The following is a 14,177-nucleotide window of genomic DNA, read 5'->3' as shown; positions in this document are numbered from 1 at the left end:
CTGAAAATATGAGAAAACTTGAATTACACCTATAAATCAAATAATGTTATTGTACAAACATTAAACCCCCCGACTACAGCTGTAGGAGTTAATATTATTGTACCAACTTTAAACACCCCGACTACAGCTGTATTTCTTCGGAAATACACATTGAAGTTTTGGGGGTCAATGGGTATGATGATTCTCAGAAAGTTTAGGGAAAAAATGAGGATATTAACAATTGGTAAAGCTGGGTGAAGGTTATACAAGAGTTCTTTATACCATTCTTGCAACCTTTCTGTATCTTGGAAATTCTTTCAAAATAAATATTTTTTAAATGCAACTAACATTATCTACATTTTCAGATTTTTAAAAAATAAAACTCATTATAAAAAAATGGACTACATACTTAAAATTGTAAAGTAGCAATTTCAAGACCCTTGTAATTCCATGACTTGCCAAATAACTGGTGTCCTTCCTCAAAATGATTTCACACTTATGTATTTCTTTTTAATAAGATAACGATTATGCATAAGGAAGGTATATCACACAGTTGCTATGCAAAAAAAAAGTAACTTTAATTTTTCTGACTGAAATTTGTATTTCTATGTTGAGCACCCATTTGACCTGATAATAAAAAACAATTTAGTTACTTTCAGAGAAATTCAAAAGCAATGAGGACATTCAGAGTTAAATTCAGTTCAGGGGTGTAACCATCCTTCATTTGTCTCCCCATTGTGGAGTCTAAAGTCAGGTGATCTTATCTAATTTCCAGGCTATGATGGGGCAGAGGAACCTGAACTGGAGGAATTCTATTTGTATTCAGGGTATTGTTTCTGCCATGTAACCAGAAGTTTTCAATTTGTGTTTGCAGTTTTCACTGCACAATGTTTAAAGCTAAATCTTACAAGCAGAGAAAATATGTAAAAAACAAACAAACAAAAACCAACCCAGTGGCATTTAAACTAACATTTCAATTAGTTGTAATTAATGACCATACTTCAGTTGGCCTCCTCATAGAAATATTTTATTTTTTTTATAGCTATGACATTTTTTTTATGTCACAGGATTTTTCATCACTAGCAAAGCTTTTGTCCCCTGGATGAACTGGTCTTTTTATCAGAGAATCATCTGGAAGTTTATTGGAGCCAAATCTAGCCCTCCATGTTTTGTTTTGGTAAATAAAGTTTTATTTGAACACAGCCACTCCAATTTCTTTTACATATTATCTATGACTACTTCCTTGATGTAAAGGCAGAGCTGAGTAGTTGCAATAGGGACCGTGTGGCCTAGGGCATTTTATCATCTGGCCCCTAGAACGTGATAGTATGCTCTTTTTCCTAGCTCTCTGCTTAACGATAGACATACATTCCATCTATAGATGTACTTCTTTCTTCATAGTATTGGAATAGCATTCCATTCCATTGTTTGTTTCAACAAACTCCAAAATTGGTTCAACCAGTCTTTTAGGTTGTTTTCTGGTCTTTCCTACTGTAAAAGATTTGTTGACACAGTTTTTACAAGTGAAATTACTAAATGAGGTAATGTGCTTCTTTTAATATTGTCTGATTGTCAAATGTAACACTTCTTGGTATAATGTTCACCAAAGTGACCCTTCTCTTGCTCTCCCTTCTGTTTAGTTAATGCTGGGCAGAAAAATACAGCCCAAGATTATAAATGAGGTAATAAATGTAAAAGGGTAGATCTCATACAGCACAATCTCTGTGCAAAAAAAAAAAAAAAAAAAAAGTGACTTCAAAATAAAGTTCACATTTATAGAGATGAAAAAGAGAGAAGGAAATAATGAAATTATGCCACATGGCTTTTTAAGGAAAAATTGAAAACTTTATTTTGTGATTATTTAACAGGAAAAAATCATTTACGTTCTGCCAGAATTCATTTATATACTAAGTTAAATAATGGTTTCAAATGTGGGTAGATATGTCTTGAGTTGCAAAATTTCAGAGACAGGCTGTGCTTTTTCCTGGTAAAAGTCCAGTCCAGTAAGAAGTTCCACATCGCGAACCCGAGCGATGTGGGCTTGCCATCTTTCTTTAATCCAAACAGCTTCTGGTTTACCTTCCTGTAAAAGAAAAACAAAAGACTGTTTTTCACAGGGCATTATTTTTCATTAACAAAAGATCTTTTATGATTTAGAAGTTTTCCTTTTTCCTGGGGTTTTTCTTGCCTTAAATCTTAACTTGATATAGCTACATTTTGTTGTTTCCTAAAATAAAAGGAAAACAAAAGTACAAAGTATACTAGAACAAATACAGACCACCAAAGTCATAAAGTTTAGCTATTTTAATATTTACTTCAGGTAGAAAAGAAATAAGATCTTACAGATGAAGCTAAATCCCCATTGTCCTTCTCCTCAGTACCAATCATTATCATGAGCTCATGGAATCCAGGCTGTGTTTTTAAACTTTTAATGCACATCAATATACAATACACAGTATTACTTGAGTTTTCAAACTTATGTAAGTGATATTATAAGTGGTATTCTATAATTACTTTCTCAATCAGCATTATGTTTGCAATCTATCCATAGTGATATACCTAGCGCTAGTTAAATCACTTGTTTTTAGCTGTGGTTTATGGTGGCAGTTCTTTTTTTCATTGCCATATTCATAGTATTTTGGGCATTATAAATAATACTGTAAAACGAACAACTTGGCACATGCCTTCTGTATTCAAGAATATGAGTTTCTAAGATCTATAAATGGACTTGCTGGATCAGAAAGTACATGCAACTTTAATTTTTCCAGATACTAAACCTTGTACTCCTCAAGGTGTTCACATCAATTTACACTTACATTGACAGTGGAGGAAAACACCTATTTCCCCACATCCTTGCCAAATCACAGTGTGAAATAGTGTTCCATCTCTGATTTTATTACCCTGAGTATCATTATAGTTGAACATCTTTTCAGACATTTCTTGGCCATCTGACTTTTAACAGGTTTTTTACTATATAAAAAGTTAATTCGATTTTAGTTAGAGCCATGGATTTCTACATAATTTCTTATTCTTTATACAGCAATTTTCTGATATTCATATGGTATTGTTAATTTTCATTTAGATTTTTTTTAAAAGTAAGAAAATTTAAAAGTTTGTTAAATTAGAAGAGTGTGTTCTAATAACTGTCATTTGATTTATGATGTACCATATTCTGGCTAACTGAACATAAAAAAAAAAACCTGTCATTTGACTTCAGTGTGGTAGCTGACTTGTTTTTTAAATATGCAGCTTTAAAATAGGCAGCTATTATTTGAGCTAGAGGAAGTGTAAGAGGAAACTACTTCTTGTCTCTAACCCGCTAGGTACCTCTAACCTCCTAAGGGCTGATGATGTATGTTAATTTTTTTAAATAAATATGCAGTGTATTAATTTGAGTTCATATAGCCAACGGGAATCTAATTAATTATTTTTCCCTGCGTTTACTACTTCCCATTTCAGCAGTATTTAATGTTTTTTTTATCACGTTTTTCATAAAGTTCTCCCCCACTTGATTTATATTGCTCTGCTGTCTCATGGCTTATTTGGTGTCTCACCAACTAAATGTTTACTCAACACCTGACTGGGTCTACCCTCTTATAAAATTGCAATTCAATAAACCTAAAGCACAACACACAACTATCTCGGCAGGGGTTCTACTCAATACCAGCTAGTCCACCTGCACCAACCAATCCAAACAGAACCTAGCCATAGACAACTCTCACTGTACGAGTGCATCCCAATAGAAGGGCAGCCTTGCATACATACAGTTCTTATGAGCTGTATTTAAATACCATCGACCCTTGAACAACACAGGCTAGAACTGTGAGGATCCACGTATATGCAGATTTGTTTCAATAAATACAGTACGGGAATTGCCATGGTCTTTTCCTTATGATTTTCTTAATAGCATTTTCTTTTCTCTAGCTTACTTTATTTTAAGAATACAGTATATGATACATAGAAAATATGTGGTAATCAGCTGTTTATGGTATTGTAGGGCTTTCAGTTGAGAGTAGGTTATTAGCAGTTAGGTTTTGAGAGAGTGAAAAGTTATACATGAATTTTCAACTGTGTGGGGGGTAGCATCCCCAACCCCCATATTGTTCAAGAGTCAACTGTGAATGTGTTAGAAGTATTATATACCCTTAAAATACAACCCGCTTTGTTAGGTTTCTGAGGCAATATCGGTTTCAGTATTTTTCCACCCTAACTACTTCTTTATTTTCTCCCCTTGACTACATACAGTCTGGTTATTGCTGTTACCACACTCATGAAATCGCTTTGGCAAGGATAACCTAACTGAGTGGACGTTTTTTTTTTAAGATCTTTCACTTAGTTGATCACCCCAAGCTTCTAAAACTCCCTCTTTTTTTCTAACTGCTTACTTGTTCAGTGACACTTTCTGTTTCCTCAACCGATTCTAGTGTTTTCCATCCTGGAAGTATAGACATTTCCCTCAGTTTGATCTTTGGATCTCTTCTCTCCACTTTTTCCCTTTGGCAACTTTATTTCACTCCCATAATTTAATACCAAATCTGTCTCTACAGTTCTGATGTCTTTTCCAAGTTCCAGACCTGTATTTTCCAGTATCTTCTGAACAAGCTACAATAATGATTGCCACTTGGATTCATGACAACATTCTCTTTTCTCTGACAGGAATTTAACAACACAAAGTTGAGAGAAAAAAAGAAAAAGTAAAAGAAGGGCAGAAAATATGGAAAGAACAGGGAAGGAAGAAAATAAACAAGGCTATATGAATCTAGTTTCCTAGACCAAGTGTAAGGTGGAATTGTGAATCTATCATTTCTAAACTGGTGTCAGTTCCTTCAGATCTCTTACCGTGGGGGTACCTCCCTGCACTGAGTGATTAGAATATTTAAAAGTGCAGTTTCCATAGAACGTGCCTCTTAAAGCAAGCCAACTATTTCACTGGGTACCTTTTCTAATGCTAGGGGGAATATTGACCGATTTAGACTCATTAAGGTGCAGTTTGTGTGTGTGTGTGTACATATATATATATATATATATATATATTCACACTGTACTTATTGGGTGATCTGATTAAAGAGGATTTTATTTGTATACAATCTCATTTTATGTTGACTGTAGAATGTGTTAACTCCCACATAAGATGTGATTTCTTTAAAATGGCCACCATTTGCTTACTATGTATTGAGAATTCTTAGGATTTTATATGAAATAACTTATCTAATGCTCACAGCAATTTTATGAGGGAAGGTGTATTTTTGTATACAGCTGAGGAGATTAACATTCAATTATTTACCTAAGGAGGCGATGTCAGTAACTGAACACAGGATGTCCAGCTCCAAAATCCATGCGTGTAAGATCTTTTCTATACTGCTTCTCATATTATCCTCCTAGATACTCAACTAGTTTCTCAATTTGAAGACCACCAAGAGCAAATTCAATCTTCCCAAAACAACTGATTGTCTCATACATTTTTAGCAGATGGAAAAGAAGGGCATTTGAGGAAAGAAGAGCGAGCAATGATGTTGAGGTAGGGAAACTCAAGATGCATCAAGTAGTTTCAAGGACTTCAGTGGGTCTACAGTTTGGGTTTGTAAGGTCAACTGAAGGTAAATTGTGAAGAGCCTTAAGTACAGGCTAGGAGGCTTTTGTTTGCTTGCTTTTGTTTTTTATTCAGGGTAGATAAAGTTTTGGGATGAGAAAGTATGTCATAATGAAAACCTAAAGTTTAGGGTAAGTTGGTAGTGGTGTACAGAGGTGAAGGGGCAGACGAGGGACAATGAAACTACTAGGATTCATTTTCCAAAAGTTCTGATAGAAGGCAATAAAGGTCTAGACCAGGGATAGCCAATAGTTTCTTCTTTGCATACCCATTTTAATCAATCCATAGGAGCTACCTAGAACGGGCTAGAAAGAACTACTTAATTCTGATTCAGTGGTAACCAGCACCACAGTGTATTAGTCATGACTTCTGCCACTGGAAGAATAAGTCAAGAATGATGGCTTACCCTTTTCTGGAAACCCTTGCCCACTCTAGGACTCTGGGAGAGTCACTGCTTAGCCTCTTATCTTTGCCCTCCATCTTTAGTCATTGAAAGACCATTCAAACATTCAAGTTCAAATCTTATCTTCAAGACCAAGTTAGAATGTCGCCTTCCCTACTAAGAAATATTTCTCCTTTGAAAACCTAAAGCAATTTTAACTATCCCTCTTTGTGCCACTTATCTCTTCCTTCTTCTATTGTACTAGCCATCGAAGGGCCAGACTGTGAGCCCCTTTTGATAGAATTCATATCTAATCTATTGGTGTATCTCCCATAATACATAGTATGGTGAAGGCAGTTATGTGTTGAACAACTGAAAGAATAGAGATGAATTCCAATCTGGCCTAGAACCTAAGCTTTAATTTCCAGTCTCTACTAGCCTATGGGATTTTCCATGTGAACACCCATTTCTACAAAGGACATGCCTAAACTTAACTATCTTATCTACCTGCCAAAATAATTCTCATTCCTAACTTCCCTCTCTCTGTTTTTCCCTAATTACCTACATTTAAAATCTGATTCATCTTCAAGTCTCCCTTTTTCTTTGGCTGTTGCATCCAGTTACCAAATCTTTTCTCCTTTGAAGGTTCTTCTCAATCCTCTCAATTTGTTCAAATTCTGCCCATTTTCAGGGCCCAGCCCTACTCTCTCCTCATTTTATATAACTCTCCTTTATTGATTATTCCAGCCAAATGTGTTTCAAATTTGAAACAGTAAATCCTTACGTTATTTAGCAATTAATCCAACTTTGGATTTAGCAATTAAAGCAACTTTGTGACATCTCTTATTTTTTAAAAATAATTTTTATGCTATCAACTGAACCATTTATGTGTCTATATTTCATTTATATATCTCATTTATATCTCAAAGTTATATATGAACTCCTGAGGGCAGAGACAATGTATTCCTCGTTGGTGCATTCTAAAAAGTTTCTTTCACAGCACCATGCACTTAATAGGTACTCATGTTGAATAACTAGTAAAACCCAATTACAAGAGTACATATTTTTCCTATAAAAAATATATGCAAGTTTAAGTAACTATTTACATACAATTTTCCTTGATCCAGAAAGATGTTGAAGTAGAGTAACACACGATGTTTTAAAAAAAGTGTTACTTTAATTCATTGTGTGTATGTAAATAATTTCAGACCTCATGTTTCAAGCTGATGGAGTTTTTATACTTACACATTCATTCAGGAAACATTAACTGAGTGCCAACTTTGGCACAGCGCCCTCAAGTTTCTGTGTTAAGGATCAAAATATTAATAAGATACCACCCCTTCCTTTATGAGTGTGAATAAAATGTATATGAATAAAATACATAAGATATGCATATAAACACATGTTCAAGTAGGCATATACATATTTAAATTGACATCAATTACATAAAGAGCAATAGTCTAAGGAAAAGTTTAAAAATGAGGTAATTTAGTACGACTCTACCCATGAAACAACTAAAAAAATATGTTGTAGTCAAAGCCACTTTTATGAAAGCCTGGAGCAGATCTGACTAATCACTTTCTCAGGTCCTGAGGACTCTCCGGGAGCATACTCACTGGGCAGCTCTCCACGTTGGTAGGTCGGTGAGGGATAATAAAGGGGAGGACATCCAACCACCCAGGGCAGGCATCGGGGGTGTGTCTCTGATTTTTGCAACTGGTCAGCACCACAAAGTAGTGCGTTGGGATGGGAACAGTAGTGTTCTCTATATATCTAAAAACACAATTAAAAAGATTTCATGTTAGTATACTTTTGCTTCTAAAACTTCTAAATGTCATTATACATTTTTTTAAAGAAATGCTAAAGTAAAAATACAGTCAAAGAAAGCAAATGAATAGAAAGTACAAAATCTTATCACATATTTTTACACTTCCATGAGCCAGATCAGAGCTTTACAGAAGTCCAAACTTGGTCATTATAATGCTGTGGGAACATATGAGAATACAAAGAAAAGCAGACCATGACATTATGCCTCCTGTGTTTCCTAGTTTTGTTGACTTTATATTTTATAGTGACGATTTGCAATAGAGAAAGGACTGGAAACAAGCCCCAATGCCAACTCTAGCTGAGCACTTCTGCTAGATGTCTGGGTGGGTGCTAATCCTCTCACATTCTATGACTTGGTAAGTTTCCTCAACTTTAACATGGAGGTGACCTCTACTACCAACTTCACAGGGTGGACAAGGGGATAAATCCATATAACCGATATGACAGTCCTTTAGTTTTAGATAATGAACATGAAAGTGCTTTTAAAAGTTTTAAGTGCAAAATGAGGGTAGGCTATTAAATTGATGAGCCCAGTAAAAGAAATATGACTGCTATAAACAGTGATAGTACTGTGATTTTAGGATTTCTACATGAACTCAGAGGGTTTGTATCCTGGCTCTTCCCACTTATTAGCTGTGGAACATAGACCAGATACTTAGCCTCTCTGTACCTCAGTTTCTCCATCTCTAAATGGGTGCTAACAGCATCTAACATAGGAATGTTTTGTGGACTAAAGTTATGTGTTTAGAAAAGTACTTAGCATGTGGTAAAGTGCTATCAAAGTGTTTGCTAGAATTATTAAAAGGTAAAATATAGTGTTAATAAGCACTAAAATAAGGACAAGACAAATGAAATGGAAAAAGGCCACCCACTGATTTCTACCTCTATCAAAAGGGAGAGGTAGAAACTGTTGCGTTACGTAATCTAGGCTCAGATAGCACCGTTGTTTAGTTTGGCCCTTCACACACTTTGCTAATAAAGAGAAATAATGAATAAAACTAAAACTCTCTATTCCTGTGTGCTGCATTCAAAGGTAATTCTTAGCAACATATTATGACCAGGTTTAGTACAAAGATATACAAGTTAATAGGACTGGTTTTCTAGAGGAAGCCTCTACCCTCTCCTGGGAGATATTTTATGAATCATCCACTATTGGACAATATTGTGAATCATCTCTGCTTGATTTTTTTAAATTAATTGCTGGACTGGCTCTATATTTACTGATAGTACAGTGAGTCTTTTCTCTTTAACCTTTACAAAATCACATTTTCCCTATGCCCATTTGTTTAGAAATTTTCTAAATAAAAATTTTGCTGAACTTTTCCTCAACATTTTTTCTTTGCCCATTAGTTTAAATTTTTGCCATATAAAATTTTTGCAGCATTTTTAGACTAGTTGAAAATAGTCAATGATAGCATCTCTACATAAATATATTGTGTGATATTTAGGGCGCCTGGGTGGCTCAGTTGGTTAAGCGACTGCCTTCGGCTCAGGTCATGATCCTGGAGTCCTGGGATCGAGTCCCGCATTGGGCTCCCTGCTCGGCAGGGAGTCTGCTTCTCCCTCTGACCCTCCCCCCTCTCATGTGCTCTCTCTCTCTCTCATTCTCTCTCAAATGAATCAATAAAATCTTTAAAAAAATTAAAAACAAATATGTTGTGTGATATTTAGAATATTAAGCTTTTATTTAGAGTACGAGGTTTCCCCTCATGATACCCTATTGCTAAATCAAAAAGTCCATTTGTTTTCAAATTACTTACCCTTTAATTTCATTTGGAGCATCAAAATGACCATCGTAATTATAATCAAATACTGGCCCACTAACCACATTTACTCCATTTCTTTCCATGGCATGTTTCACAAGAAGAACACTGTGGAAGTAATCCCACATTTCTAAAAATAATAGAATTAGATGTTAAAAATGTCTATCTTTATTGAACATGGAAGTATTTTCTATTATAGAGAGGTACATTTAAATAGCGTCAAGTTCTGCTTCGATAATTGTCAGTGGTGATTAGGTAAGTTCTGCAAAATAGTCCATGTAACAAAAATAGTCACATTGATGGTACTTCCTGTTCCTGATGTAGTTGCAGTCTTGACATTATAGTAAAACATGTTTCCAAATTCCTTCCTAATGCCGAGGTGCTTTGAGGACAGTGATATTCAAACAACAGTCAGAACATACATACTGTTTTATTAATTATGATTCTAGGGACAAACACCTTTCACTCACTTATGGTAAGTGTCAGTAAAATTTTGTTTTGTGAATAACCATTTAGAGCTAAACTAGGATTAAAAACAAATTATTGAAGTCCTAGTCACAAGGTACCCAAAGTTGAAGTTGAAAAAAAAAAAAAACTATGTCAGAGATCCTTCCTATTTCTAAATTTAAAGCATTAGAGCATAATGACTCAATATCAGAGACAAATTGCAAAAAAAAAAAAAGATGCGTTTAGTTTATAAGTTCATAAAGTCACTTAGGTATTTTTAAATTAATAATCTAAATGTATACTTACGTTTAAATGCTTTATACATAGGGACTAAATTACTTGTGATTAAAGCATCATATTGACTATCGGAAGTTCTATTGTTTGCTGCAAAACAAATGTATTTGATTAACTTTAGTCAGAGGAGAAAATATAACATACTACATAATACGCAAAATAGTACTACATACTAATGAAAATTTATTAGCAGTCAAAACACAGGGATACTGAGTACTCTCCGGTAGAGGTTATCAACAATCCTGACAGTTTTATGCATTTGATACTTGTAGGTTGAATGGTGACCCTGAAAAAGATATGTCCAAGTCCTAAACCCCCTGTACCTGTGAATGTGATACATAGGAAAATTGGGTCTTTGCAGATATAATTGAGTTAAGGATCTCAAGATGAGATTACCCTGGATTTAGAGTAGGCTGGTGTTCTTATAAAAAAGAGAGAGGAGGTTCAGGAAAGGAGAGATTCAGGGGAGAAGTCACTGTGAAGACACAGGCAAAGGTTGGAGTGATGTAGCCATAAACCAAGCGATGCCTGGAGCCCCCAGAAGCTGGAAGAGGTAAAGAAAGATTCTCCCCTAGATTCTCTCCTTCAAAGGGAGCATGGCCCAGCCAACATCTTGATTTTGGACTTCTGATCTCTACATCTGTGAAAAAATACATTTCTATTGTTTTAAGCCACCAGGTTTGTGGTAATCAGTTATAATAGCCCTAGAAAACAAGCACTGTACCAGTATGCATATATAGTTATTGAATGTGCACAAAATAATAATGCTGCTATAAATAACTCTTCCAAAATCAAATTTCCCTAAGAAAGTGAGTTTTAACTCGATAAAGACTGCTGACGACACCACACACGACTGGTTTGGAGGACTTCTGGAAGTGCTGTCTAGCATAGTGAGTGCTGGAGCAAAGTGTTCGGTCCCTCTGTGCTTCATTGTCTCATGACATCTATTATCGTGGAAATAGCATGAGGATTAAAAAAGCTACAAGCCTATAAATGTTTATTATAATGGTTTTTATATTTAAACTATACTTGGGTATGTTAGTATTTAAATGGAAGGCCAATGGATGGGCACCAAAAAGCAAGGAAAAACAAGTTGTTGGGGTTTTTTGTTTTTCCTTAAAATTTCACATGTTACTCACAGTCCTCAGAACGCTTAGAAGCTTTTTCTACTTTTTAAATTAAGCCCTGAAAGTTGGGATAGCAATCCATATAGTCTTACCTCCTTTTCAGAGAAAAATAAGATGAGCTTATAATAGAATTTCTAACAAAAAAATAGTGGAGAGTTAGCAAAGAGTTTCATTTCATCCTTAAGATTTTTTGAGACAAGTTGTTTAGTTATTAATTTCATTTCCTGGTCAAGGCATTTATATATCAACCAATGCCTTACGGCTCAACAGATACAATTTTAGACCTCAATTAAAAATTATTAACAAAATACTGCAACTACTTAAGGTTCATCCTAGTGTTTGCGTAAGTTTGGGAACTCTGCAGACATTTTAATAAGATATATCAGTTTATTTATTCTAACTCTGTGTTAGGGATTTAAATTGATGTGCTACTTGTTTTCATGAAGGCTTTTTTTTCCCCACTCTGAAGAACCCCTAAATTATAAATCTCTAAATTGACCTCTTTAGGTCATGGCTTCCAGAAAAATGAAGCCAAATATCAGGAAGCAAACCCATTCCCAAAAGCTGAAATTGTTGAGAATCTCATGAGTGAGTTCATAAAAATGACATTTCCTGCTGAATAGGGAAGAGATCTGAGTTTAGAAAAATGACCCTGGCTTTTGCGTGTTCTCAAGAGAGAGGCTTTCTAAAAACAAAACAACAACAAAAAACAAGCAACCAAAAACCTAAAAACCAACAAACAAAAAATGTAAAGTTCATTTAGCGGCGTAACCCACGGTGTGAAATGGTTGGGCATGAGCATGCTCTGTGTGCGACAGGCCCGAATTCCAGCCTGATTTCTCGCCACGAGCACAGCTGCATGCTCCCTGCAGGCCCTCGCTTGGGTGGCAGCCAGAAAAAAAAAAAAAAAAATGTTTTTTTGGACGCTTTGCGTCCCTCTCCAAGCAATCTTCAGTTTTAAAATTAAACCTGCCGAACTCTCTGAACATGTGGGCCAGATTAGCGCTGATGTTTGGTTCGCACTGCAAAATTTATTCATCTTTATTAGAGCTGCTGTGCTGCTTCAAGTCAGCCCGCAACCGCTGAAGCCTCCTGGGCAGCTAGTCTAGCCCAAGCAGGTAGTTTCGGCAGGGAGCGTATGTTTGAGGCACATGCCCACATCCAGCTGATGAGGGCTTTCTAAGTTACTGCTCTAAAAAAGAGTTCTACTAACCAGGAGGATAGAGGAAGCCGTGGGTGATATTCTGGTCTGCTAAATAAAAGGAACACTTTTGGCTTTCAGAAGGAGCAACCCTGACATCAGCCCGTAGACAGTCTGGGACAGTGGGAGGAAGAGGCGATGTGTCTCCCTGTTGAAAGAGAGAAAAAGAAAGTTACGCCCACAGTCGTGGCTAACTCATCACCTTATATGGTTTGTAACTTCCCTAGAATGTTTTTCATTTAACCTTTTCCTATTTTCTTAGTGAATCAGGTCTACGCAAGCAATGGAAATGGATGTCTTCAGCAATGTTTTTTTTCTGTGGTTCCCTTCTGGTTAGGGACACTGGGAGGGCAAATCAAATCCATCTTGGAAAGGAATATTTGCAGAACAAAAGTGAAGTGAGAGCCAACGAATAATGGGAGCTAGTACTAAAAAACAAAATTCTTTTTAGGATCTTTTAGGTGGATACATATATGGTGTATTTATAAGTAAAGATTGAAAACAAAATAAAAACATTTCATTTTAAAAATACACATACAAACTAAGGATGTTATTCTTCAGCTGGGCAATCTGAGATTAATTCAAAGAAGCTACAGTTGTCTGGACTTACCTGGAGACTTAAAAAAAATTGTTAGCTGTGCTTCATTTATCATGTAATATAGGAATATATTTTTTGCAATTTTCTTTGTAACTTTATTTATTTATTTATTTATTTAAGATTTTATTTATTTGAGAGAAAGAGAGCACAAACAGGTGGAGCTGCAGAGGCAGAGGGAAAAGCAGACTCCCTGCTGAGCAGAGAGCCTGAAGTGGGGCTCAATCCCAGGAGTCCGGACTCATGACCCAAGCCGAAGGCAGATGCTTCACCAACTAAGCCACCCAGTGTAACTCTATTTAAAGACTAATACAATAACTTATCCACTAGCAGGCATCTTATAAATATGCTGCCTAACTCATGTGTTTAAGGTAATACAGTATTACATCATCATTATATTTCAATTAGCATATAATCATAAGTAAACACTTTGCTATTCATTTCATTTTTTTTCCAATTTTGATTCATATACCACTACCTGCCTACAATGTATACATTTCTTAACAACAAAAAAAGAAGGTTAAATTAAATTACGATGTCCTTCCCCTATTCACTGCATTGTGCTAAAAGCGAAAATTAGCTGTGGTGTCCGAAATGTATATAGTGATCATTTTATAATATATGCATGTAGGAAATCATCACACTGTACACTTTAAGCTTATATAATATTTTATGCCAATTATATCTCGATAAAGCTGGAGGAAAATAAAATGTATAAGATCAATTCACAAAGAAAAAGGCAAAAAACTCTGTGCACTGTATTCATAGGCAGGAGAGTACCATGATGAGGTATAGAATAGGTAGGAGATGAGGGTGAGTGAAGTCTGAGGAAAGCCAACCACAGAAGGTACTCCCCAACAGACTACAACACTCCAGCGGGAAAACACGATAAAGAAGTTGAATAGACTCCTCAGCTAGATTGAACACATTTATCTCTGCTCCCTTCCAAAATCCCATTAAAAGAACATTAAT

General features: G+C 35.5%; 1 protein-coding gene across 1 annotated transcript in view; it reads right to left on the bottom strand.

The window, feature by feature from the left end:
* Window positions 1-1,808: 1,808 nt before the first annotated feature.
* ENPP3 (ectonucleotide pyrophosphatase/phosphodiesterase 3) overlaps window positions 1,809-14,177 on the bottom strand; it is a 65,413-nt gene continuing 53,044 nt past the window's right edge. Inside the window, exons 21-25 of the mRNA XM_025860953.2 lie at window positions 12,623-12,758; window positions 10,295-10,372; window positions 9,539-9,671; window positions 7,568-7,724; window positions 1,809-2,062 (exon numbers count right to left, since the gene is read on the bottom strand). Coding sequence (XP_025716738.1) covers window positions 1,892-2,062; window positions 7,568-7,724; window positions 9,539-9,671; window positions 10,295-10,372; window positions 12,623-12,758 — 675 coding nt within the window. The 3' untranslated portion in view covers window positions 1,809-1,891. The remainder of the gene's footprint in view (window positions 2,063-7,567; window positions 7,725-9,538; window positions 9,672-10,294; window positions 10,373-12,622; window positions 12,759-14,177) is intronic.

This window comes from Callorhinus ursinus, unplaced genomic scaffold, assembly GCF_003265705.2.
Source record: "Callorhinus ursinus isolate GAN/ISIS: 27379988/994484 unplaced genomic scaffold, GSC_fseal_2.0 scaffold6, whole genome shotgun sequence".
Taxonomy (NCBI): domain Eukaryota; kingdom Metazoa; phylum Chordata; class Mammalia; order Carnivora; family Otariidae; genus Callorhinus; species Callorhinus ursinus.
This window is presented reverse-complemented; position numbering and strand designations above follow the sequence as displayed.